The 26064-nt window shown below is 47.6% G+C and overlaps 1 protein-coding gene across 1 annotated transcript; it reads left to right on the top strand.

Annotated features, from left to right (window-relative positions):
• Positions 1-1403: 1403 nt before the first annotated feature.
• Positions 1404-25724, top strand: Dnajc27 (DnaJ heat shock protein family (Hsp40) member C27). The gene is made up of 7 exons (XM_052746012.1): positions 1404-1656; positions 5020-5102; positions 8056-8125; positions 11301-11465; positions 12124-12246; positions 19116-19276; positions 22002-25724. The coding sequence occupies exons 1-7, from the start codon at positions 1567-1569 to the stop codon at positions 22132-22134; spliced, it is 825 nt and encodes a 274-aa protein (XP_052601972.1). The 5' UTR covers positions 1404-1566; the 3' UTR covers positions 22135-25724.
• Positions 25725-26064: the final 340 nt, after the last annotated feature.

The raw sequence follows: 26064 nt of genomic DNA, 5'->3' as shown, positions 1-26064 counted from the left end.
ACGGAGCTGAACAAAAACGTAAGAAGCATCCAGCCTGAGCTTTCCTCCGGAGGATGGGCCATTAGATCTATTAGAGAGGAGCAAACTAAAACCCCTGTCTTTGCTCCGAAGGGCAACTCTGTTTTTCAACAAGGAAAGAGTCTTGTCCAAGGTCCTTTTCCAGAACCAGGGTCGGACTCTCACTGCTCATCTCCTGACACCATTTTCTTAGGTGAGCAAAAGAAATCTTACAGGTAGGTGGCCCTCTGCCCTTGCAGGATGTCTGCAGAGTGAGCAACAGTCTGCTAAAAATAATCAGGAACAGGAGGGTAGTGTAGTGGAAGTCAACGATTATGTATTAAACATGTAGGTTTGTGTGTGTGTGTGTGTGTGTGTGTGTGTGTGTGTGTGTGTGTGTGTGTGATTATTCCCTAAAGGGCAACAATATAGAATGACAGCTATTTACATAACAATGGCATTTATATTGTAATAGCATTTGCCTTGTATTGGGTAGTCGGGCTGGCTAGTTTTATGTCAACTTGACACAAAATAAAGTCATCTGAGAGGAGGGAATCTCAATTAAGAAAATGTCTCCATGATATCAGATTGTAGGGCATTTTCTTAGTGATTGAAGGAGGAGGGCCCAGCCCATTGGTGGGTGGTGCCATCCCTGGGCTAGTGGTCCTGGGTTCTATAAGAAAGCAGTCTGAGCGAGGCAGAAGGAGCAAGCCAGTAAACAGAACTCTTCCATCACCTCTGCATCAGCTCCTGATGGTTTCTTCACAGCAATAGTAACCCAAAAACAGTAGTACAAGTAATGTAGACGTGACTTAAAGTAGGCTGAGGATGTGCATACGTTACATAAGGATCATATGGTTACCTAAAAATTATATATTTTTGTTTGTCTGAAACAAGATTGCACTCTATAGCCCCGCGGGCCTTGAACACGCAGAGATCTGCCTGCCTCTGCCTCCCGAGTGACACCCTGCTAATGACACCATCTCTGTGTGACTCGAATATCCGCAGAATCCACTGCGATCCTGGGATCAGTCCCCTGCAGAAACTGAGGGGTCACTGTATGGATGGAGAGGGGGAGGCAGCAGAGGCACCCATCGGCCAAGATTGCAGAAAAAAAAAAAAAAAAAAAAAGGCATGGCTCACTTAGAATTTTTGGCGTGGCTGGGCCTTACACCAAATTTCAGAAACTCCCCGTGACAGCCACATTTCTACCACGAAGCGCAGACCCACCCTGGGGACCATGCAAAGCAGCACGACCTCCTCGCAGGCGCGCTCGCGCCGCACTGGACCACCAAGGACGCCGACGCCGAGACCCCCCGTCCTCCCCGGGCCCCGCAGTGACGTCACGGCGCGCTGTCATCGCGAGACTCGGCTCGCCCGCCGCGGCTCGCCGCTTCCCAACCGCCCGCGTCCGTCCGCGGCCAGGCAGCGGTGGGGATGGCGAGCCGCGGAACCGGGGCGGTGACGAGCGCAGCGGCTCCGCCATTGGGCAAGGAGGCCTGAGGGACGGGCTGCCCGGCTGGGTGCAGCAGGGACACCGGACACGGCAGCCTCGGCAGGGCGAGGGCGATGGAGGCCAACGTGCCGCCGAAGCGGAAAGAGCCAGCCAAGTCCCTCCGCATCAAAGTCATCTCCATGGGCAACGCCGAAGTGGGGAAAGTGAGTAGCGCAGGCTGCGAGGGGGCGGGACCTCCGCGTGCCGGGAGAGACATGCCCATTGGCTGAGAGAGTGGCCACTCAACAGCCCGAAGCCCCGCCTCATCCCGGCTCCCGGAGCATCCCTGCGCTCACCAGGGGCTTGCGGCCTCGGGAGAACTATCTTGACCTTTTTGACCTTTGGGTTGCACGCTCTTTACTAACGTCACTGCCCTTAAGAAGGTGCCTGGGGTGGCCTCTGACCTTTGACTGTATTTTGAAGGGAGTAAGGAGGCCTAGGTCCCAAATGTGTAGCCTAGATACCAAAATTTGCTTTCCCAGAGAGGGAGGGGTCCAATACATGAAGGTGGGGAGAGTCGTTGCCTCCTAGTTGTGGCCTTTAAAGGGATGCCTGTGAGGTGGTGGATTCAGAAAAATGTCGCCAGGCAGAGCCTGCAAGTCCACGTTCCCATCACCAGAACATAACAACTTAATGTGTTCCAGGGGACGTGCATTGGCTGCCCAGCATCCTGCGTTGTTTTTGCGTTAAATTTCTCATACTGTCACCTCCATTTTCTCAGAGAAGCCTTTTTTTCCCCCCTACCGTCTTTCTGTGTGTTCTGTCTGCTGCATATTAGCTATTAAACTTCCTCTCAGATGGGCAGCGGTGACCTAGGGCTTTTCCCAAATGAATTGAGATGCCTATTCTTACTCAAGTTTTCTCCCTTAATGAGCGGAAGCTGTTGGTGAAGAATCCCAAGGTCAGCAAATCAGTGACGGAGAGGGGGTTAGAAGCGGTGTCTGTACTCTGGCAAATGCAGAAGACCTCCTAATGGGAATCTTTAAACCAGTGCGGTGCACTTAGATGTTCAGTGAATATTTAGTAGCGCTTTACAACTTAGCTTTCCCCCGACTACTTAGGTATCGTTGTGTATGTGTTAACAAAATGTTGGTTGAAATTTAACACGTATCGACTATTAACTATGTTCCCACTGTGTTTTAAGAGGCAAAGAGATTTGGGAATACAGTTCAGTTGGTGCTGTGCAAATGTGAAAAACACTATCTAGAACCTCTGCAAAAACCTGAGATAGTGGCACAGGCTTAGAGACCGGTGGACCCCTGGCAGCCATCGACCAACTAGCCCAGCCTAATCAGCAAGCCCCAGGTCCCAAATAGAAAGATGGATAGCCACTGAAGAATGACATCCGTACGCTTAATTAAAACTCCCTTTTCTGCCTAAATTTTGGCCTTCTGTGTAGATAAAAGTTGGACAGTTTTGGAAAATGTGCTTAATAGATTAAATAAAACGGGAACCATCATTTTTATTCACTACTATTTTTAAAAATATGCTGTCAAAATTAACATAATATATTAAAAGATACGAGGTCAATGATGAATGAGCATGTTAGGTGATTTCAGACCTTAGGACACTTTGAAAACTTGCATGGGGCTCTGGTATACATTGTCAATGCAAGAAGTTGAATAGAACACAAACAAGGGTACACTGAGAAATTTCAAGTTTCCCACATAGAAAGGAATAAGCTCTTGGGGTTGGGGGGTGAGCTGGTGTTAAAGCCCTTACTTGTAAGCCTGGTGACCTCATTCAGTCCCCAGAACTCATGGTAGAAGTAGAGAACCTTTTTTCCAAATTCCAAAAGTTGACTTCCCTCATGGGGCACATACATACAACATACACACACAGACAGACATGGGGCACATACATATAATACAGACAGACACACACACACACACAATCAAATTGGAGGGAAAAAGAAAAAAAATATTGGAAATAACCTTTTTCTTCCCCAAAGATTAAAAACCATAAAAATTCTTGAATGAAGAAAGCCTTAATGTGGGCTGGAGAGAGATAGTTCAGCTGTTAAAAGCACTTGCTGCTCTTGCAGAAGACCAGCATTCAGTTCCCAGCTCCTATGTCAGATGGGGCTCACACTGCCTGTATCTCAGCTCAAGGGGACCTAACTCCCTCTTCTGTATTCTGTTGCCACCTACATGTGTCTGCATCCACAGACATCCACATACATGCATAATTACAAATAAAGTTTAAATTTAAAGCAAAAGCCTTCATGTGATATAACTCACAAAGAAATCACTTATTTGAAACATACAATTCACTGATTTTCAGTTCATTCACAGAGTTGTGAAACCATTACTATGATCAATTATAGAACAATTTCATCATCCCCTGAAGAAAAAACAACAATGTAGCAATTAGCAGGCTCTCCCCGTGTCCCCTAACCATTAACCCACTTCCTGCCCCGGTGGGTTTGCCTATTCTGGCTATTTCGTATCAGTGGAGTCCCGTGTGTTCTTTCACTGCAGACTTCTTTTACTTAGTATAACTCGTGTAAGGTGAATCTTTGTTGTGCTGTCTATCAGTATGTTCTTCATATCGTAAAAGTATAGTCTATCACATGGATGTAATACATTTTATTCATCCATCTGGGTTGTTTTTGGTTTTGGATACTGGTAGTAAGGATAATGATGATACAGACTTAGACTTGGGCCTTGAATCAAATATGACTTTAATCATTTGGCCCTTTGTCACTGGGAAAATGATGGCCTGATTAACAGAGCTAGATGTCAGCAAGACAGGCTCATTTGGAGACATGTTGAATTAGATGATGGCAGGATATGTGAGTAGAAACCATCTAGTAGATGCTTAGACATGTGGCTCTGGTCCTGGGAGGGAGTCAAGGCTGGATGTGGATGTTTTCGTGGTGTTGGAAGTAGAAGGATGGAAAAGATCTGCTGAAGAAAAGAGCACAGTGATTGGGAATAAAACTGAAAACATCCAGATTTAGTTTGAAGGTAAGAATTCAATTTTTTTTTCTTTAAAATCTTCACTTGTGGCCTGGTTGTTGGCTCATGCCTTTAATCCCAGCACTAGGGAGGCAGAGGCGCGAGGCAGCCTGATCCTCATAGCGAGTTCCAGGCCAGCCAGGAGTGAGACCTTCTCAAAACAAAACACAAATAAAACCCTCATTTTTTAAAAATACTTATTTCAGATGCTTTTTTTTTTTTTTTAGTTTTCCAGAGCTGAGGACCGAACCCAGGTCCTTGTGCTTGCTAGGCAAGCACTCTACCACTGAGCTAAATCCCCAACCCCCTTTTTTTTCTTTTGTCTTTGGGGGGATTTGTTTTATTTTTGAGACAGGGTCTCGTGGTGGAGGCTGGCCTCGATCCCTTGATTGTTCTGTTTCTCTTTCTCAAGTGCTGGAGTTACAGGCACCCACCGCCATGTCAGCTAGCATTTGAAAACACTTTGATTTCCAGTGAGGTGACTGAAGAAAGCCCAGTGAAGGAATGTGTTACCTCACACATCTTTCCAGTGTGTATTACCAAGTGCACGCGTTCTTGTCTTTCTAGAGCTGCATTATAAAGCGCTACTGTGAGAAGAGGTTTGTGTCCAAATACCTGGCGACAATCGGAATTGACTATGGAGTCACCAAGTGAGTATGTTCCTCTGGCCTGTGCATGACACAGATCCTCAGTGTGTCCTGAGAGAGTCTGTGTCTACATCAGAGCATGTGCATGGATGGCACTGAAAGGGAGGCTTTGAAGATAAATTGGAAAAGACAGGGCTAAGGGACTTCTTCAGGTATGTGGTGCCATCTTTTCAGCCAGCCAGTATATTAGGAACCTGCCAGTCCAGACCTGGTTGTAGATGTGGGCTTGGCAGCGATGAACAAGCACAAGCCTCGCTGGCAGATGGGGCTTCTCAGGACAGATTTCTATGTACGTGGGTCCTGCCAGCAAGTGGGTTTTAAGGCTGTTTTGTCTTTTGTTGGTTTGTGATCTTGATAGCTTGTTGGAATCCAGCAGATCTGAGAATAATGAAGTTGGGGGTAAGTGGGGATTTATTTGGAGGTGAATCGAGAATGGTTGGAAGGAGGATTAAAACAACAAGAGAAATGCCCCCGAAGAGTAGAGTTGGGGTAAAGAGCACATTTCTTAAACGTGGGACTGCAGCTGACTGTAGAGTGCTTGTGTTATTTGTACGTTTACTATCCCTGACTTGGAGAAAGGGATATTCTTTTTTTTGCTACTATCTTTATGTATTCTTCGAAAGTTTTATACATTTGTATAATGTATTTTGATCATATCATTCACCATTACCTCCGCATGTGCATGGGTGTGAGGCCATCCACTAGCACGGGCAACCACCGGTGGCCACGTTCTCAAAAGATACTCCCCTTCCCTCAGCAGCCACCGGCTGCCAGTCGCTCTTCTGCCAAGGGTGGGACCCAGAGGTGCTCGATCTGGAATTTTGACTGGCTTGATCTGGTCTTGTCCAGGTGACCCCAGGGTCTGTGAGCTGATCTGTCATGTCATAACCAAAGTCAGCATTTCCCGTCTTTGTTCCCCTACCCGCCAGCTCTGACATTCTTTCTGCCGCCTCTTGCCTGATGCTCCCTGGACTGGCTCAGTCGAGGCTGATGCAGACAATTTATCCATAAGGAAGCATTCATAGTTACTTCTACTTGGCACTTTGACTGATTAGGCATTTCTGTATTACCCATCACAAGAAGCTTCTCTGACCAAAGCTGAGAACAACACAAGTCTGTGGGTCTAAAATAAATATTGAGAAGGCAGTTTGACATCATGATCATTGAGCAAAACAGCAGTGTTCCCTCTCATCTGTCATGTCCCAGCCATGGCTTTTGACCAGGTTTACAGCATCAGGCATGAAAGCTGTCCTGTAGAACCGGCCTCGTAGCTAATCAAAGTGGTTGGTTCGTTACCCTCAGAACTGCCATGCCACTGTTACACCAGCCAGGTTGATATTGTAGCCTGGAGGGTCCACCACTGGGGGAGATCATGATCTCTTCTCTCCCCCAGCAACCTGCAGAGCATCTTCTGGTACTTTGTAAGCTAGCCAGGAGGGAGGGAGTTTCCTGGTCGGTCAGGTTGATTTTTTTTTTAAATGCCCTTCCTCCAAAGTGAGTGCTATAAAAGGGATTTTTGTATGTTTCCTCCAAGTACCTGGCACAGTGTTTCTCCCTGGTGACTGCGCGATAAATACTGTTAGATAGATACTCTTTTTTTTTTTTTTTTTTCGGTTTTTCGAGACAGGGTTTCTCTGTGTAGCTTTGCGCCTTTCCTGGAACTCACTTGGTAGCCCAGGCTGGCCTCGAACTCACAGAGATCCGCCTGGCTCTGCCTCCCGAGTGCTGGGATTAAAGGCGTGCGCCACCACCGCCCGGCAGATAGATACTCTTAAAGGTGAAAATTTTCCATATCAGAATATGAAGGCAATATTCAAGGAGGTCGATAAAATTGGTGAGGTGTATCTATCACAGAATGTCAGTTGTCTGAAGGGCAAGGTCAGGTTTATGTATGTCCCTTCCAGACTGTATTTAAGTAGTTCAGGTCAGTGGTGAAGTAGAACCCAAGAGTTCTATGTAAATTCTATGGCCATTTGTCAGCTGAGAGCAGCACAAGGTGTTTTTATACATTCTCTCTAAAGTGTGGAGTCTGTAGCTCTTGACTGTGAAAGTTAGGAAGCTTGCTCTTCATTTGAATCCATATTTCTTTCTACTTTTTCTACTTCAGAGCATGGAGTTCATCAGTGATGTGGTGGGACAGCCTATTTAAGACACCTTCATTCAGAATCCATATCAGTACCTAGTTTATCTAAAAATGGAAATTGCTGTATGAGCCAAAGAATTGTGACTTATTTATTTGTTTGTTTATTTATTTATTTTGAGACAGGATGCATTGGGTTACACAATAGACTATTCTGTTCGTTACTATTTTTTAAGATGATTATTCTGTGATGAGTATTGCTAAAATTCCTTCCCAGGGGAGACACAAGTAATGTTTACCCCTCCTCCCAAGGTCTCAATGACAAAGCAAGACGAGACTCCACCTAGGGAACCAATGAGTTTCTTTGGCTTCCAGAGCGTAGGTGAGGGGTTACCCATGGTGTGGGTGCTCCTCTCCCAAAAGGTTGCCCCGGAAAGTCTTTACCAGCTGAGATAAGGGCTTCCCCATAGCTGCATAGATGGCACCCCTTCCTCCCCCCCTCCCGTGTTTCCCAGCCTGTATACTCTACCCCTTCCCCAGGGCTGTCTGCAATTAAGGCAGAGTTACTTACTCAGGTGGTAGGGAGAAGCTGGATACTCCGGTGAGGGTCTTATGACCACCCCCAGGGGACATAAATAATCAGCAAGCTCAGTTGCGATCATCCTTTGGCAGGTGGGGGCAGCTTGTTGGTTCAGGGTTGTGGACTGAAGTATCTGAGGTGGAAGATGGGTCCTTAGTCAGGGCTCAGTGTTCTGAAGCAGGGAGGCAGGCTTGTCAGCCAGCTTGCCAGCTTCTGTTGTAAAGATTATCTGGAGTTAAGAAGAAGATGAAGAAAGCCTCTAGAAATGTGACTCTTTTTCCATTTGAATATTTCAGGGTCCAAGTCAGAGACAGAGAAATCAAAGTTAACATCTTCGACATGGCTGGACACCCCTTCTTCTATGAGGTAAGAAAGCCTTAGAGAACTGACATCCAGTCTCGGCATTGGAGACAGTGAGGAGGAATTCAAATCATGGGTAAAGTTTAGCTCATGTTAGTGACTTGCCTTCTGAGCTTCAATGTAGTGGATACTCCTTGATTGCTTACACAGACATGACTACATCCAAACTCTTGTCAAGTACATGATTGTATAGATTAAGAAAAACAAGTTCAGCCGGGCGGTGGTGGCACACGCCTTTAATCCCAGCACTCAGGAAGCAGAGACAGGTGGATCTCTGTGAGTTCAAGGAGTGGATATCAGGACAACCAGAGTTATGTAGAGAAACCCTGTCCTGAATCTCCCTCCCCCACCCCCCCCAAAAAAAGAGAAAACCCAACCCAACCCAACTCTGTAATCCCATTTCAATGAGGTTGAACTTTGGAGGGCATGGGGGTGGGGAAACAACCGAGGAGTTTTGAGTCATGGCTTTAAAAAGATAAATTCTATGGTGTGTCATGGTGCTGGAAGACAGTTTGGGAAACTGCAGCAGTCCAGCAGTATTGGGCTGTGTGTGGAAGGGAAGCGACAGGTGGAGAGGCACGCAGACAGGATCCAGACATGACCGTGACTCCGCTGCAGAGAGGCAGGCCAGCAGAGGTGCACACTGGGCCTTCCGCCTCATCACTGATGTCCCCCACATCAGAGTTCAGCGAGACATTCAGCTAAGCCCGGTGCTAGCTAGAAGACGAAGCTGCAGGGGAGCAGGCTGATCTTGGGGACTGTCACAGTTGAACCAATGCAGAAAGGAAGAGGGCCCAGGACAGGATTTGGGGAGGATTGAGAGTAGACAAAGGCAGAGAAGAGGAGTTGGTAGAAGATAATTTATATTTATTTCATTACAGCTAAATATTATATCTCTAACATATATATGTATATTCTATATGTATGTCTGTGTATCATGTGCTTGCCTGGTGCCCTCAGAGGTTGGAAGAGGCTGTTGAATCCCCTAGAGTTGGAGTTACGAATGTTGTAGACTGTATGTGGGTGATGGGAGTCAAACCTGTGTCCTCTGCAAGAACAGCAAGTGCCCTTGGCCCCCGAGCCATCTCTCGAGCTCTGGTAGAATATACTGTAAGAAGCTAGGAAGATGGGTAAGGTACTTGATGCACAAACATGAGGACCTGTTTGGATCCCCAGCACCCATATAAAAGCCAGGTGTGGTAGTATACATTGTTGACCCCAGAACTGGCCAGGACGGAGGCAGGAGGCCCAGGGACTCCCTCCCTATCCAATCTAACCAAAATGGCAAGCTGCAGGTTCAGTGAGAGCCTGTCTAAAAACTATGATGGAGAGTGATAGAGAAAGGTACCTGATGTCAACCTCTGGCCTCCACATGCACATGAACGTGTAAACACACCTGCACAAGCAAGTGCACCTGCACACAACACATACACACACACACACACACACACACACACACACACACACACACACACACAGAATGAATGAGAACCTGGAGGATGTAATATGTGGAAATCAAGGCTTCAGAGCTCTAGCACAGTAGGGGAGAGTTGTCACCTTCGAGAAGGGCCAAGGATCACAAGCTCTGAGGGGAGAGACTGTAGGTCATGTCTCAGTCAGTGTTCTGTTGCTGTGAAGAGACACCAAGATCATGACAACTCTCATAAAGGAAAACATTTAATTGGGGCTAGCTTACAGTTCAGAGGTTAAGTCCATTGTCAGTCATCATAGGAGGAAGCATGGCGGAGTGCAGGCAGACATGGTGCTGGAAAAGTAGCTGAGAGCTACATCCTGATCTGAAGCCTGCAAGAAGGGAGCGACTGAGCCTGGCTTGGACCTTTCAGATGTCAAAGCCTGCCCCCAGTGACACACTTCCTCCAACAAGACCACACCTACTTCAGCAAGGCCACACCTCCTAATCCCTCCCAAGTAGTGTCACTCCCTGATGATTCAGCATTCAAATATGTGGATGTATGGGGGCCATTCTTATTCAAACCACTGCAGTCATCATCTTAAACCCCTTCTGCATCTGCTGTTTCTAACTGTGGTGGACTGCTTCTTAGGTTTCTCTAAGGTAATCATAGAACCTTATATTCTTGGTCAGGGTTTCTGTCAATGCTCAGGAGCCCATGCCCAGTGTGAAAGATAAATGCCTCCACTACTCCTTCCCCTGGTTTTATTAGATAGCTCAGAGTAGCCCAAACTCACCACATAGCCTAAGCTGGCCTTAACCTCACAATCACTATCTCAGCCTCCTGAGCGCTGCTATAACAGGCATTTCTACCATCCCCTGCTTCTTGACTTCTGAATCCTTAGCTAGAGTGAGTCAGAGTGCATTCGGGGATCTTGTGAAAAGAACAGAGCTGTGTTCTCTGCCAGGTTCCTACCAGAATTCCAGCCCACCCAACGTCTCACTGCCTCGACCACTTGAGTTCACCCTCTTCTTCTTGTCAACTCTTTTGAGAGCTGCAGCCATGTCCCAGAGGCAAGTTGCCATTTCTGATGAATTATCTCAGGACAGTCAGACAGAATGCAAGGAAGAAAGGGAGAGGAGCTTGTATGTGTGGTTTTCCAGGCGCCATGCTAAGTGTGATGCCTTCATGACCTCACCTAGTCCTAGGACTGTGACCCCCTTTTACAGACAGGAAGTACAGAGAGGTTGCGGGATTTGCCCAAGGTCACACGACTTCTAGTGGACATGAACCCAGAGCTGCCTGCCTCCACAGCTGTGTTCCTGACCGTCTGGTTACACTGGGCTCTGAGTTTGGGGGTTGAAAATTGGTGTATAGCCCTGGAGCAGTCTGGAAGCTCTGCCTGGAATGCTGGGTAAACTCTAGGGTATGATGTTTGTGTGGTGGCAGCATTGTTCATAATTGTGACTGTTTGCCTACCTTCCTGAGAAGATCTTGACAGGACCATCTTATGAGTCTACCAACAGCTGGAGAGTGCTGCCTCTGAGGAGCTGTGATCTGTGTTCTGCTAAAAAATTCTCCTGACCTGCAGATTCGTGTGTTTCATTTTGGTTTTATATAAAGTCCTCTAAAAGCCAGTAAATGCTGAGATATAATAATGAGTACTCCGAATATAAAAGAGGACACACTTGGTTAAGTTAATGGCTGTGAGGTGCATTCTTACAGAGATCACAGAGCCAACACCTTGTGCCTCTGTTTTCCATCTGAAGGTACGAAATGAATTTTACAAGGACACACAGGGTGTGATACTGGTCTATGACGTTGGACAGAAAGACTCGTTTGATGCCCTGGATTCATGGCTGGCAGAAATGAAGCAGGAACTTGGGTCTCACGGGAACATGGACAATATTGTCTTTGTTGTATGTGCCAACAAGGTAACTGCTTTGAATTGGTTTGCTAACACAACTGTGAGTTCGAGGATACGGAGAGGCGAGAGCTGGATGTGTAGCTTAGCCTGTAATTGCAGGACTCGGGAACTGTAGGCAGGAGGATGATGAACTGGAGGCCAACCTGAGCTATGTAGAGAGTTCAGGCCAACCTGGATGGCTTACTGAGACATCATGTTCAGTCTTCAAACATAGATGCACATGCACACTGGAGGAGGCGCTATTTTTGACATGGAAATCAGTAATTGGTAGCCTTTGAAAACGTCTCTGACTGGATTTTTATTCCTTTTTTCCCTTGGTGTCCACCTTGAGGAAGCACACTGGAGACAATCAGGAAAAGCCTAATATTCATGTCTTGACTTGGTGGGAGTGGTTGCTCATGGCATACAGCAGAAGGTGGCCCCTGGGTAGGACAGATCATGAAGTAACTTTCACAGAAGGACATAGCAGCTGCTTTCCCATGGGAGGAAGTGGGAAATGCATCCTAAATTAGACAGAAAACCAGTCAATGGGTTTCGTGGTTTGGTCCTGTGTAGCCTGGTGATTGTACACATTGTCCCGAGGCTCAGTGATGAAGAGGCACTGGGCCTGATGTGTGGGACAAGGGTGGATCTTCTCTCTGCCCCCTCCCAACTTTGTCTTTCAGATTGACTGCGCCAAACACCGATGTGTCGATGAAAGCGAGGGGCGTCTGTGGGCTGAAAGCAAGGGTTTCCTGTACTTCGAAACGTCAGCACAAACTGGAGAGGGAATCAGTGAGATGTTCCAGGTAAGCAGACATCCTGATCTAGCCATGCCAGTTTATAGTTAAGATCCCGAGGGGCAAAACAGTCATGGGACTTGGTCAAAGTGGAGAGGGAGAGGTGACGAGAGATGATTGACCTGTCTGCTCTCTATTGTAGGTCACCTGATGTCTTAGCTCCTGTTCCCATTACTGCCGTCAGATAACCTGTCAAAAGCAAGTTTAGGAACTCGAGGGGTTTATTGTAGGTCCCAGTTGAAAAGTACAGGCCGTTAACCCAGTCTAGAAAAGCCCTCATAAACATTCCACAGTGATTCTAATCCCAGCAAGTAGACGGTCAAAATGAACCTGGGGTAATTTTGCAACACACAATGTCTGCTTCAGACCTCTGGAAACCTCAAGTTGCAATGGAGTCTAGGGATATTTTACTTTTATTTTGTTTGAGACAGGGTCTCACTATGTAGTCCTGGCTGTCCTAGAACTCACTATGTAGACCAGGCTAGCTTTAAACTCACAGAGGTCCACCTGCCTCTATCTCCTGAGTGCTGGGCTCAAAGGCGTGCACCACCACCCCTGACTAGAGCCCAGGAATTTGTACCTTGAAAAAACACTCCAGGTGATTCTGGTGGTCATCAGGTTTAAGCAAGTTACTGTGCTACTTCACTGGGATGAAGATTTTTCTTCAAAACCATCTTTGGATAGTGGTGTTGCATTCATCTGAAGCCTTGCTGTAGCAAAATTGCCTTGGCACACGAAGGAATCTAACCCTGTACTCACAGAGCAGCTCACGGAGGTCACAGTTAGCTTAGGAGACCATCATTGCAGAATCCAGGGGTCGTGCATAAAAGTCCAAAAGGCAATATAGAAGGACGTGCTCACATGGCAGCCTGAGAAGGTGTTCATTTCTTGGTGTGTGTGTGTGTGTGTGTGTGTGTGTGTGTGTGTGTGTGTGTGTGTGTGTGTGTGTGTGTTCATGCATTCATGCATGCATGCAAGTGCATGGGCTTGAACATATGTGTATAGGTGTACTCGCAGGTGTGCAGAGGTAGATGTCAAGTGTCTTTCTCTCTTGCTGTTCACCTTTTGAGCCGGTGTGTCTCCATGAACCTGGAGCTCGTCAACTATCTAGATTGGCAGCCACACAGAACCAGGATCCATTTGTCTCTTTTCCATCTAGTGCTGGGGCTGTGGGCACCAGCCACTGCTCCTGGCTCCCTAGCCCCAGATGTCACTTCTTTTGGAACTCGCTCTCTAGACCAGGCTGCCTTTGAACTCACAGAGATCCGCCTGCCCCTGCCTCCCGAGTGCTGGGATAAAATATGTACACCACCACTGGCTTCCAGATGTCACTTTTTTTTTTTTTTTTTAAAGATTTATTTATTTATTATGTATACAGCATGTATGACTGCAGGCCAGAAGAGGGCGCCAGATCTCTCATTGTAGATGGTTGTGAGCCACCATGTGGTTGCTGGGAATTGAACTCAGGACCTCTGGAAGAGCAGTCAGCGCTCTCAACCTCTGAGCCATCTCTCCAGCCCCCAGATGTCACTTTTTAAAGCCATTAAGTTTGTATAATTTAAGGGATGTAGCTACTTAAAACACTAAGTAATAGAGTCAGGGCTTGATTATAGATCCATTTGGAAATGGTGGTGTGAATAAACTATTTTTCTTCTTGTGACTGTGTCTGGCGTTTGAGGAATTTTCAGCCTTTCAGATAGTATAGCTATCCTGCACAGAGTCGTCTTCATTGCTGGGCGGGGTTGTACTGATTCTGTCTCTGGATTTCCTTCTCATAAGAGGCCACTCCTCCTGGAAGACCAGTGCCATCTTGACTGGCAGGGTGATGCCAGTTTGCTGTGCTTCCTATTCACTTGAGCACGTTGGTCTGTGTGTGTGCCTTATCTGTGATGCACAGCCACTCAGGTAACCTGACAGTTCTGGTATTTACACGTCTCACCTTATTTGAGATGTGTGACAGTGTGGGGCGGCTGTTATTTTTGTCTCACATATAAGAGTATCTCAGGGAGTGAGTGCACTGACTGTGAGAGACCACACTTCTCTTTTCTTCTAACTCAGTACTTTAACGGTACATTATTTGTGATCCTTTGATACACGTATACAATGCTTCACTATACAAATCAGGGCAATTGGCATCTTCATGCTGGGAGACCGTGCTGGTCAGAGACTGACTGTGCTGGTCAGTCTACCATGGCCTGGCAGCAACATGGACAACTCCATCTCCCGGGTAGAAGGTGTCGTATTCTCTACCCGGCCTTATTTGGAGACCGTCTCTTGGCCTGGTGACTGACTTATCTCCAGTGGGACCCTGGACACAGCTCCCTGCGAAAGCTTTCCCCTGCTTCCCATGTGGTAATGAGACATTGTGCTCGGAGCTTTACGGTAGGACCGCACTTCCACAGATGACAACTAAGACTTGTATTAGGAGCCTAATGATAGGGGTGTGCTGTCTAATGCAAATTAGGTGATTCCCCAGCTACCCAATCCTATATATCCCCTATACTGTGGAATAACGTTGAGTTGACTCACTGAAAAAACAAAAAAAAAACCTTCATAGATTGAATTCCATTCTCTCTGGCCTCTGTGTGTCTCATAAGGTGGAAGCCATGTTCACACTCTAATGTCTCTGTCCATATTGCACGTTTTTCCATTTGTGGATGCTTTGGAGAGTCTGTTTGCAGCAGCTGGGCTATGCTGAGGTGTGCCTCTCTTTATATGTATCCTACCTGGGATTTGTTCATTTCTGAGATTGCCTGGTACCCACAGAGGTCAGAAGAGGGTGTTGGGTCCTCTGGAGCTGGAGTCACAGGCAGTTGTGAGCTGCCTTGTGGGTGGGAATCAAACCCAAGTCCTCTGCAAGAGCAGCACATGCTCTTAACTACTCTAGCTCCCCCCACACACATTAAAAAATCACTTTTATATAAAGGGGAGGTATTTTTCATCAAATACGGGGAGTCTTTTGCTTGTTTCTTTTTGGGGTGTGTGTGTGTGTGTGTGTGTGTGTGTGTGCACGCGCGCACATATGGAGGCCAGAGGACAATCTTGGGTGTCATTCCTCAGGTGCCATCCCCTGGTTTTTTGAGACAGGGTCTGTCACTGGTCTGGGCCTCCCCAATTCCCCTAGGCTGGCTGGCCAGAAGCCCCGGTAGCCACCTGTCTCTGCCTTCCAGTGCCGGGTGACAGACACACACTCTGTGTGCAGCATTTTAAAAATGGGATCAAACTGAGGGCCCCATGCTGTGCAGTGGGTCCTACCAACCAAGCCTTCTCCCCAGCCCCTTCTTTCTTGGATTTTCAAGACAGGGTTTCTCTGTGTAGCCCTGGCTGTCCTGGATCTCCCTCTGTAGACCAGGCTGACCTTAAACTCACAGAGATCCACCTGCCTCTGCCTCCCGAGTGCTGGGATTAATTCGTGTGCCACCACAGCCTGGCTGTTCCCAGCCCTTTTTTTAAAAAAAAAATTTATTTTACTTTATGTATGAGTGTTCGCCTGTTTCCTATGTGTACCATGTGTTTGCCTGGTACCACAGGGCAGAAGAGGGTGTGGGGTCCCCTGGAGCTGGAGTTGCAGGCAGTTGTGAGCTGCCGTGTGGGTGCTGGGACCCGAACCCAGGTCCTCTCAAGAGCAATCTCTTCAGTGCCCAAATAAGATATTTTTTAAAGATATATTAATATATTTTCCTTTAATTCTTTTGGGGTATTTTCCTTTATTTCCTTTACAGTATTTCTTACAGCTAGCTGTTGTGAAGTCTACCAAGTTCAGTATTTGAACCAGTGTGGGGTCAGTTACTGCTGACTGTTTTCCCCGACATCGGTCATGTTTTCTTGTTTCTTTGTGTGGTAGCGATGTATTGATTGGGTACCACATCTGTGGAGAGTGCATTGTAGAGACCCTGCAGATTTCTCTGTCTTTTCCAGAATGACGCTTCTTGTTGCAGGAGGCAGATTGCAATGAACTTGTGTAAGCTTGCAGTTTTGCTTAATGTCAGAGATCTGAAGGAAGCCCAAAGTGTTTCTTAAACCTTCTGATTTAGCAGGATTCAGCTTCCAAATTCTGCCTCTTGGCTTTGGGTGTAGTTAGGGTGGGTGAAGTTCTTAAGGTACAGCCTTTCTGTGGTGCCCCAGGGGGATTTCAGGAGTGTTGATTAGGTCTTCTGGGAAGGCCAAGCTCAGGTGTCTTGGGCTAGCTCTTCCCCTAGAAAATAAGGATTGTATTCTCAGCTCCTGTCTGGCAAGCTTCAGGTGACCTTAATCTTCATATGAGTAACCTAGTTATTAGCTACAAACCCACAAGGAAGCCCCACCTAGAGTGGGCCCAGCTCTGCCCAGCTCCCTTCTGCCCAACAGTTTGCTCTGCTGATTCTTGTCCCTGCTGTAGCCTTAGACTCTGGTCTCTGCCTCTGCCTCCTTCTCTCAGTGGGGCTTTGTGTCTGCACGCTCCAGATACGGCCTCTAGGAAGAGAGTTCCTGCTCGCCTCTCAGTAGCTCATGCTTGCTCCTGTGCCTTTGTTCTGTTGGATGGTTGACAGGAGATCTGGTCTAGCACTGTGCATGGGATGGATGGAGCTAAGACCTGAGTGTTACCACTTCGACCTCACGCCTCCTGGGACGACTGTGGCTGGTCTACTGTCACCACGAGTGCTAATAACTACCTGTGCCCACAGAATCTATATATTTCTATTTCACGTTAATCCCAGGCAATGTCAACCCTAACCCTAGTGATGTTTGTGAACTGTGACCCTTCTTGGTGCTTTTATCCTTTGGCTGCTTCTTGGTAGACATGATGGGTAGGCTGACAAGAAGAGACAGTAACACTGTACTGTAGGTAAGCCTGGGTGACTCGGTTTGATAAACATTGTCTTGATTTCCTAACGCTTAACGGAGACTTTGTGCCAGCAGGAAGGTGGTTTTGTCTGTTCTGACTCTGCTAGCAAAGGTAATCCTAAGATCATACACGTGAACCAGCACCCCTGTGGTCCTGTTCTGGTGGCTTTTCCCATGATGCTCTTTCTTTCCAGATGTCAAGTTTCTTGTTAGGATCCCAGTCATTTGCAGTTCCCGGAAATGAGAAAGAGGAACATAAGGGAAAGATACATTATTTAAAGATTTCTTTTAGTTATGTGTATGTGTTTTTGCATGTGATGTGAGGAGGCCAGAGGCATCAGTCGTAGGCAGTTGTGAGCCATCTAGCATGGGTGCGGGGAGCCAAACTCTGGTCCTCTAGAAGAGCAGTGCACGCTTAAGTACAGAGTTCTCAGCCCCAAAGATACATTTACAGAAGGAGACAAAAGGCGCTGTTGAAGAATCTGAAAGAGAGGAAGATATTTCAAGAGAAACTAAGGGAAGAGGAAATACATCAATTAAAATAGTTCTAGGCACTGGGAGTGCACAGTACTTGCTTAGCATGAGGGGAGTGGAGGAAGGGAGAGAGAAGGGGAGGAGAGGGAGGGGAGGAGAGGGGAGAGAAGGAGGGGAGGGGAGAGAAGGGGAGGAAGGAGAAGGAGGGGAGGGGAGAGACTCACTCTACTTACAATTACAGAAAGGAGGCTCAGAGGTTAAGAGTACGTGTTGTTCTTGCAGAAGACTCAGGTTGAGTTCACCGAGGAACACACTGCAGAGCTGCACTGGTAATGCACATCCGTCATCCTAGCACTAAGTGGCAGAGACAGGGGGATCATGAGTTCAGTATCACCCTGTGCTGTGTAGCTAGTTCAGGGCCTGCCTAGGCGGTGTGAGACCCTGTCTCCAAAAACAAAAACAAAAGCAAAAAAACAAATGGATTCAATACTGTCTGCAGTGACCAAAAGACTTAAAATAACAGTCTAGTCCAGGAATAGGGAATTAAATAAACAGCCACATAATAGGATACTGGAGTCACTAGAGAGCAAAGAGGGTCTGTAAATGTAAGACGTTTCCAAGGCAGATCTAGGGATTGAACCCAGGTCCTTGCTCAGGCTAACCAGTCACTCTGCCACTGAGCTGATCCCAAGTCTCCTTTTTACTTTTTGTTTTGAGACTGGGTCTCATTAAGTTACTGAGGCTGGTCTTGAACCCTCTCTGTAGATCAGGTAGACCTTGACCTCCTGCTTCTCCTGCCTTCGACTCCCAAGTAGCCGGGATGACAGGTATGCATCACCAGGCCCGCACAAGGTGTGTCCTGTGGGGAGCTGCAAGCTGCTAAGCATTGTTCCGTGTAAATGATTGTGTGCTTGTGTACGACATGTGCTGTAGCAGATGTTTCTGTAGGGATACTAAATATGCTAATGTGCCTACATCAGGGAGAAAGTTTTGAGAGTTTACTGTTGGATTTTTAACAGTGTTCATCTATTACCAACCGCAAATGTGCTTCTCTGAGAGCAGAATTATGAATCATTCTAATTTTTTAATTAAAAAAATACATTTTAAGTTGGCTTATACTTTGCTGTTTTAAAAATATGTAGTTAGGGGGTTGGGTAGTGCACTAAGGCCCTGGGGTCTGTCCTCAGTGCCAAGGGAATGGATATAAAAATGTAGTTCAGTCATGTGAGAAAAATTTTCCAAGTGAAGTGTATTACTCCTGACTTTTAAGAGTAAAAAAAAAAACAAAAACAAAACAAAAAAACAAAAACCAAAAAAGAAAAAGAATAAAAAAGTACTTTCATGCCGGGCGGTGGTGGTGCACGCCTTTAATCCCAGCACTCGGGAGGCAGAGCCAGGCGGATCTCTGTGAGTTCAAGGCCAGCCTGGTCTACAGGGTGAGTTCCAGGACAGCCAGGGCTTTTTCACAAAGAAACTCTGTCTCGAAGAAAAAAAAAAAAAAAAAAAAGTTACCGACTGTGTGAGAGGAACTCTTAGTTCACAGAATCACTTCTCTGGGATGATGTGTTTTCTCCCTGCAGACCTTTTACGTGTCCATAGTGGACTTGTGTGAAAATGGCGGGAAGCGCCCTACTGCAAATAACAGTGCTAGTTTCACCAAAGAACAAGCAGACACCATTCGCAGAATCCGAAACAGTAAGGACAGTTGGGACATGCTGGGAGTCAGACCTGGGGCCTCCAGGTAAGCAGGTCTAGGGTGCCTGGTGCGGCGTTCTGGAAGAGCCGAGGCTCTGTTGCCTAAAGTGCTATGCCATCTTTCTTCTTCTAAGTGACTGGACACTCGAGGGTGTGTGGAAATGAGTTTCACGAGGACTCTGCCCCACTAACAACACAGGAATAAAACAGAAGGCCCGTTGCCTCCTGAGCGAGCTGGGCCGTGTTTGCGTAAACACTTGATGAAGTGGCTTGTCCACCTTCGACTGTAACCTTAGAAAACTTTACAAAAAATAATTCATAAATCACAGACTTGTAGAAGAAGAAAGATTTTTCAACGTGCTGTCTTTGCCTGGGGAAACTGGTGTTCAGTGAGGGACCCTGAGGCCCCAGCAGACAGTGGTTCCTCTCAGCCCAGGAACACCGTCGGCCCAGCTGCCTTTCTCATACACCCTGCTCGTTCCCAGCTGTGACTGGGTAATGTGTAGTTACCTGCTTTATTCAAAAGATTTATTTAGGAAGAGCTGGGCATGGCGGTTGAGGAAGAAAACGTTGGCTCTTTATTGATTGTGGTTATCTAGACTACCACAGCTCTGGTAAATTCCAGAGCCGCCGAGATTTCTGTTTCTATCAAATGGCAGAGATAACTGTGTCTATCAAATGACATTGGCACATTTGGGACAAATCCTTGAACATTATAGTGTTAAGTTCTAGAAAATTCTGGTACTTGCTTGGGGCCAAATGTGCTTACAGTTCCTGAACTTTCCGTCTGTAGGTGGCACACTGTTGACACACACACCTGCACCAATCTTGTTTCTCCCAGAACTTTCCCTTGAGAGTCTTTTCGGTGCCTGTTAATTTTGAAAGGCTCTCAGTGCAGGGGCCAGGCGTAACACTGAGCCCATCTAGACATGCTCCCCAAATCAGTGGCTCCCTTGGCTCTGCCCCAGACTCCATCTTGGAGAAGGAGGGGATGTGTACTCACCTCAAGGACACAGGGTCTTTGGGTAGATACAAACTCTGGCCATCTAATTTCTTCCATGAAGGGGAATGCCTTTGATAAGCAGTACCAAGACTGCATATGTAGGGGCTGGGAAGATGGCTTAGTGGATAAAGTGTTTGCTACATAAGACCCGACTTTGCACTCCAGCACTCATACAAAAGCCAGGCATGTCAGCATATGCGAATTCTAGTTTGGGGAGGGCAGAAACAGGTGAATCCCTGGAGCTCCCCAGTCACCCAGTGTAGCTAAAACAGCCATGTTGAGGCTTAACAGACCCGACTTAAAGAATAAGGTGGGGAGTGATAGAAGACAGCTGGCATTGACCTCTGGCCTCTAGGTATTCACACACACACATACAGACACAGGCACACACCACACAAACACATTGCATAGAAAAGACTACATATTGCATGTGTAGAATACAAGATGCATCCGGGCGGTGGTGGTGCACGCCTTTAACCCCAGCACTCAAGAGGCAGAGTCAGGTAGATCTCTGAGTTCGAGGCCAGCCTGGGCTACAGAGTGAGTTCCAGGACAGGCTCCAAAGCTACATACACAGAGAAACCCTGTCTCGAAAAACCAAAAAGAAAAAAGAAAAAAAAAAAAGACTATAACATACAAAGCTAGAACAGGAAAATTCAGAAGGCCTCATCCAGCAGCAGGTAGAGCTCTGGCATGTATGCCTAAGACACAGGGACTTACTGCTGCGACCCCAGACCTTGGTCTGTCCAAATGGACACCAAACTTTGTACCATCTCCAGGTCAGCAAGGGGCAGCTCTGTAACGGGGAGAGTGCTTTGAGAAGTCCTTCCAACAGAAACGGGGTGAAGGCACCTGACGGCACCATGCCATGCTGACAGGGTCGCAGGCGCTCTGATGACAGAAGCTTGGGAAGTAAAACCATGTGGTGGGGACAGAGCCTGACACCTGAGGGTGGCTAGGAGTGGGGATGGCGAAGGAACCTGTCGTCTCCAGCCCTCTCCAGCCCATCCATCCCGCAGCTACTCCTTCATCTTCAGCTGCTGCCACTGACTGGTGTATGCGCTCTCTTCCCTTGGCTGTTCTCACGGACGCCTCCATCTGAACTGGCTATGTGCTAATCTGCCTGTCTCTCAACTTTGAGAAACAGCTTTCTCAGTGCCTGTTGCTGCAGAATGCCTACTGCTGTGACTGTCAGTCAAACCCAGTGTTTTCCTTGTTTTGCTTTGGAGGCCATACATCTGTTCTCTGCTCCAGGCCTCTCTGCCAGTTCCTCCCTGGCTTTCCAAATCCTCCACCCTGTGCTAATCACAGGCCCCTCTTCTTCCAGAAGCTTCTCCCGAGGGATTTTCCCAGGGAGGAAGGCTCTCATCCCTTCAGTTAGTGAAGGCTTGCTCTTGCCCTTGAGTGTGTAGAGCTGCCTGGCGGCAGATGGCACTTTTTGGACTGACTTCTAGACTCACTTACAACTGTGTTTTTCTTTTCTTTTCTTTTCTTTTTCTTTCTTTCTTTCTTTTTTTTTTCCGGAGCTGAGGACCGAACCCAGGTCCTTGCGCTTGCTAGGCAAGCGCTCTACCACTGGGCTAAAGCCCCGACCCCCAACTGTGTTTTTCTATAGGGCCTGTGTTTGTTTGTTGTTTTCTAGTCTTTTATCCTGCCTTTGAGAAAAGGAAATGATTGCATGGGAGATGCGTAGTAGTGCGTCCAGAGAGCTGGGATGCGGGATTTGGGGCCAGCCTGGTTACTGACAGAGCTCGGCTGCTTTTTGCAGGGAGGAAGTCAATAAGGCCTACCGGAAGCTGGCTGTGCTGCTTCACCCCGACAAATGTGTTGCGCCCGGCAGTGAAGATGCCTTCAAAGCGGTTGTGAATGCCCGGACAGCCCTCCTGAAAAACGTCAAGTAGAAGGCAGAGGAAGCGACAGGCGACCTCAAGTGCAGACTCCCCTGAGGTGAAATAACCAGCGTGGATTTTTCCTTCCCAGATGCTCACCGTTCGGTTCCCTCATGTGCTGTCATTTGTGAGTTAATAGTGTGGGTGCCTGTACCATGTTGTGGGCCTTTCGCAATGAGATGACCTGCTTTTGTGTGAGGGAGAGCCCCACGTCTCCTATGCACTGCATTTCATTTCTTATTGCCAGATAACTCAGTGTTTGTAATTGTGGCATCGCTTAGGCATTGGCTTCTGAGAGTCCGTGGGGCTTCTAGAGACGGGGAGGGCAGCAGGACGCTTTGACTCACCCGCCTCTCCTCCCCCCGACCCATCCATCCATGTACCATCATAGAGAAGGGAATAAAAACAGAAAGGAGAACGACAGGGGTGAGTGGACGGCACCCCGCCCCAGGAGTTTAGCATCCCCGCTTCTTGTCTATAGTTAGAGTCAAGCACGGTAGCATGTGCCTATAATCCCAGCACTCAGGAGGATGAGGCAGGAGGATTGTGAGTTTGAGGCCAGTCTGGATTATATGCGAGACTCTCTCAAAGAAAAAAAGGAAAAACAAGCACCCTTGAAGAAGAATGTAAAGTGAGTTGACACTGTTCTGTCGGCCTGCCCTTCTAGGACATTCACTCTGTTCCCTCTTCAGCCAGCAGGGGGAGAGACGAGCCAGCGCTGAGAGAGAAAGGTAGTGTCCTCAGGAGCTGGGGACCCTGAAGCCTGCCCTGGATCCTAGGTCTTGGCTCTGCCCTAGTAGCAAGCAGCAAGGAGTGCTGTGCCTCTGGGGAACGAGGGACCAGAGGCCAAGACAGAATCACTGAGAAGGCGTGCTGTAGATTACTCGGGAGTGTGCACTCAGCCACACCACACAGGGAAAGGCCAGCTGAGCTCGGGTGTGTTGGGCACCAGGAGGGTCCCTCCAGAAGACTTGTCCCTCTCCTTGTTCCTCACCACAGGTGGTGGGAGAGGCAGGCAGGCACTCTTCCAGAAGCAGGTCTCTTTCTTGGGCACCAGTGTTAATCCTTTTCTCGCCCAGCTCTATTGTTACGCCCCACATCCGCCATCACCTCTCTCCTTGAATCCCTAGCGTTGCCCGAGGCTCAGCTGACTTGAAATAAGTATGACCTGTTGGGGGCACAGTGGGACATCCTGAGCCTGGGTAGGGCAGAATCTCTACAGTTTCTGCTTGGGCTCCAAATTTCTGAAGAGATTGTTAAACTATGAGTTTGAGAACTCGTTTCACATAGAGACACATTCCTCAGGCCGTTGTCCCTGCCTGGTCTGCAGGATGGGGCTGCGTTTCTCACAGCGTAGGGGAGCTGGCTCGTGGCTTGACTCCGGTCCTCATTCCTAACTGTGTCACTTGTAGTTTTAGCTGCTGCCACCTGCGCTAACTGGAGTTTTGAAGGACACAAAACTGTTACTAGACTGTGACCTTTAAACACCTGTCCCATAATGGTTGCCAGATAACATCTTTCTCACCTAAGAAGCCAAGCCACTGCAGGCTTCTGGATTATTCCCTCCACCATAGTAGCCTCACTTTGTATGGCTGTGCTCAGCTGTACTGAGCTTAAAAGTGTTGTCCTTCATGAATTCAGATCTGTGTAAAAAAAAAAAAAAAAACGATAAAGAGGTCTGGGATGTGGCTTTATGATTTCTTCTGGTCCGAGAACTCCACTCAAGGTTCTTGTGGGCCTCACTTCTGCTTGAGGCTTCCTTCATGCCTCATGCACCCCACTGCCCAGCTGCTCTTGGACAGAAGGTGGAGTCACGTGGATGAGGGATCATGCTTGGGGCTGTCAGCCCGAGAGTGGGGCCCAGTCTTCGACACGGTTGTTAAAGACATCTGTTCAACACCATGGGCAGATGAACAGTCACAGCAGGACACTTGAGTGTTCCCTTTCGGGTCCCTCAGAGTGACTTGCTGAAATGTAGCCTGGGCTTGCCTCTTAGATCTTGAGACTCTGTTTCTAAGACCTTACTAACATTTAGGGTGGCTGTATTCTACTTTATATATGTTGATGAGATGAGAAGGTTGAGCCTCAGGGTTCCTGGGTTTTCTGATTTCTACAATCCAGCAGCAGGGCTTTAGAACCATCGAAGCATGCCTCAAAATGAGCCTTAGCTTCTTGAGACCCCGTACAGACCCCTGCGTTCATTCCAGTTCTTGGAACAGGTGTGGGCTTTTTCCTTCATGCTCTTTACAACTCTTTACCCAGTTAAGATCTCAGAGTATCAGCAGGAGTCGCAACTCAGCCACTTCAGCAGCTGAAAACTTTGATAAAGGACCTCGTGTCCCCCAAAAGGGATAAACATTTGACCAGCTGTTAGTAGAGAAAAGCCATGTCTTCTGCATCGGAGTCATCAACAAGGGTCACTTCCTCACCTTGTTGGAAATCCCTGGTGCATCTCAGATCACTCCTCCAACCATCTGCAGTACTTTCGAAACCCTCTCCTTTCGCGTCAGAGCCGTCTCTCCTTGGTGCCTCCCCAGGAACGGCCCTTCTCCACTGTCAGCATCTCTTACTTAAGCACTGCCACTTTATTTCTCCATTTCAATGTGTCCTTGGTTTTACCAGCCTGTTAACTTAAGAGTCCAGATGTTGAGGATAGAATCGCTGGCATCCTGTAGACTACACCATTCTTTAAGGCTTGTATTTACCTCAGGAAACTTATTCTCGTATGCTCTCACTGGTTGAACTCTCAAGTGATAAATACGTCTTTATACCTGCAAACTAGTTCTTAGTTCAGTGAGCCATAGGTCGGGCAGCTGGATGGTCAGTGAGCCATAGGTCGGGCAGGTGGATGGTCAGTGAGCCATAGGTCGGGCAGCTGGGTGGCCGAAAGCTCATCAGAGTAAAGCAAGGAGTGCCTGCCAGCTCTGAATCAGGGACAAGTGGCTAGTCCACCTAGAGTGGCAGCCGTCACCAGGAGGACGAGGGGACTGCCTTTGGCAGGGACAGTGCCCTCTTCTAGGTCTGGAATGGCACTTCCCTCGCACTGCAGGCCATGGAGCTGAGTCCCCCAGCACTTCTGGAAAACTTTTGAAAATGAATTTAGTTGTAAAATCAAGCTAAGCAATTTCCACTGCAGGCCACACAAGCAAGGCGCTGTTCCTCCTTCTCCTCCTGGTGCTGAGCACAGTTTTAGACACGGGTAGTGCCCCTGGTGCTGAGCACAGTTTTAGACACGGGTAGTGCCCCTGGACGTGGGTTGTGCCATTCACTGTCCCTGGGGAGGATGACTGTGTTCACTTGTGGTGTGGGCGGACAGTGGCTGTGTCTGTCACACAGTGCGGTGCCGAGCTGACTGCTCAAGGCTTTTGGTGGAAGGCCTGTGCCTGGAAAGTTGGGCAGCCTGGGTTAGTCCCCTGCACCGATTGCTCTCTGCACATTCTTTCCCTTGACTGTGACTGCTCTTACAAAGTAATTTACATATTTGCTTTCTGTTGAAATAACTGAAAGTGTTCCAACTACCAGTTGTTTATGTCTTGTATACAGAGTGTCATATGGATTTAAGTTGTGTATTTTTATAGAGTAAAGTCAAATAGCAAACCCTGGTCTGCTGGCTGCCTTGATTTGTTGAGACCCTGATCTTCAGTGTAAACTAGACTAAACAGGAATCCAGTTCCTCATCAGCAAGACATGCTGCTCACCATAATCCCAGCACTCAGGAGGCTGAGGCAGGAAGATCATGAGTTTGAAGCCAACTTTGGTCACAAAGAGAGACCAAAAGACTATCTCAAAAACATGAGCCAGGTATAGTGATACGTGCCTGTAGTCTACCCCAGCACTCAGGACAAGGGGATCATGGAGATCCTGGTCTGTATAGCCAGTTTCAGGACAACCAGGCTATACAGTGAGACCCCACCTCAAAAAACAAAGCAAAGAAAAGCAGAG

This window comes from Peromyscus californicus, unplaced genomic scaffold (genome assembly GCF_007827085.1).
Source record: "Peromyscus californicus insignis strain IS unplaced genomic scaffold, ASM782708v3 Scaffold_1__1_contigs__length_55948999, whole genome shotgun sequence".
NCBI lineage: Eukaryota > Metazoa > Chordata > Mammalia > Rodentia > Cricetidae > Peromyscus > Peromyscus californicus.
The sequence above is the reverse complement of the archived record's forward strand: the minus strand, read 5'-3'. Positions and strand labels throughout refer to the sequence as shown.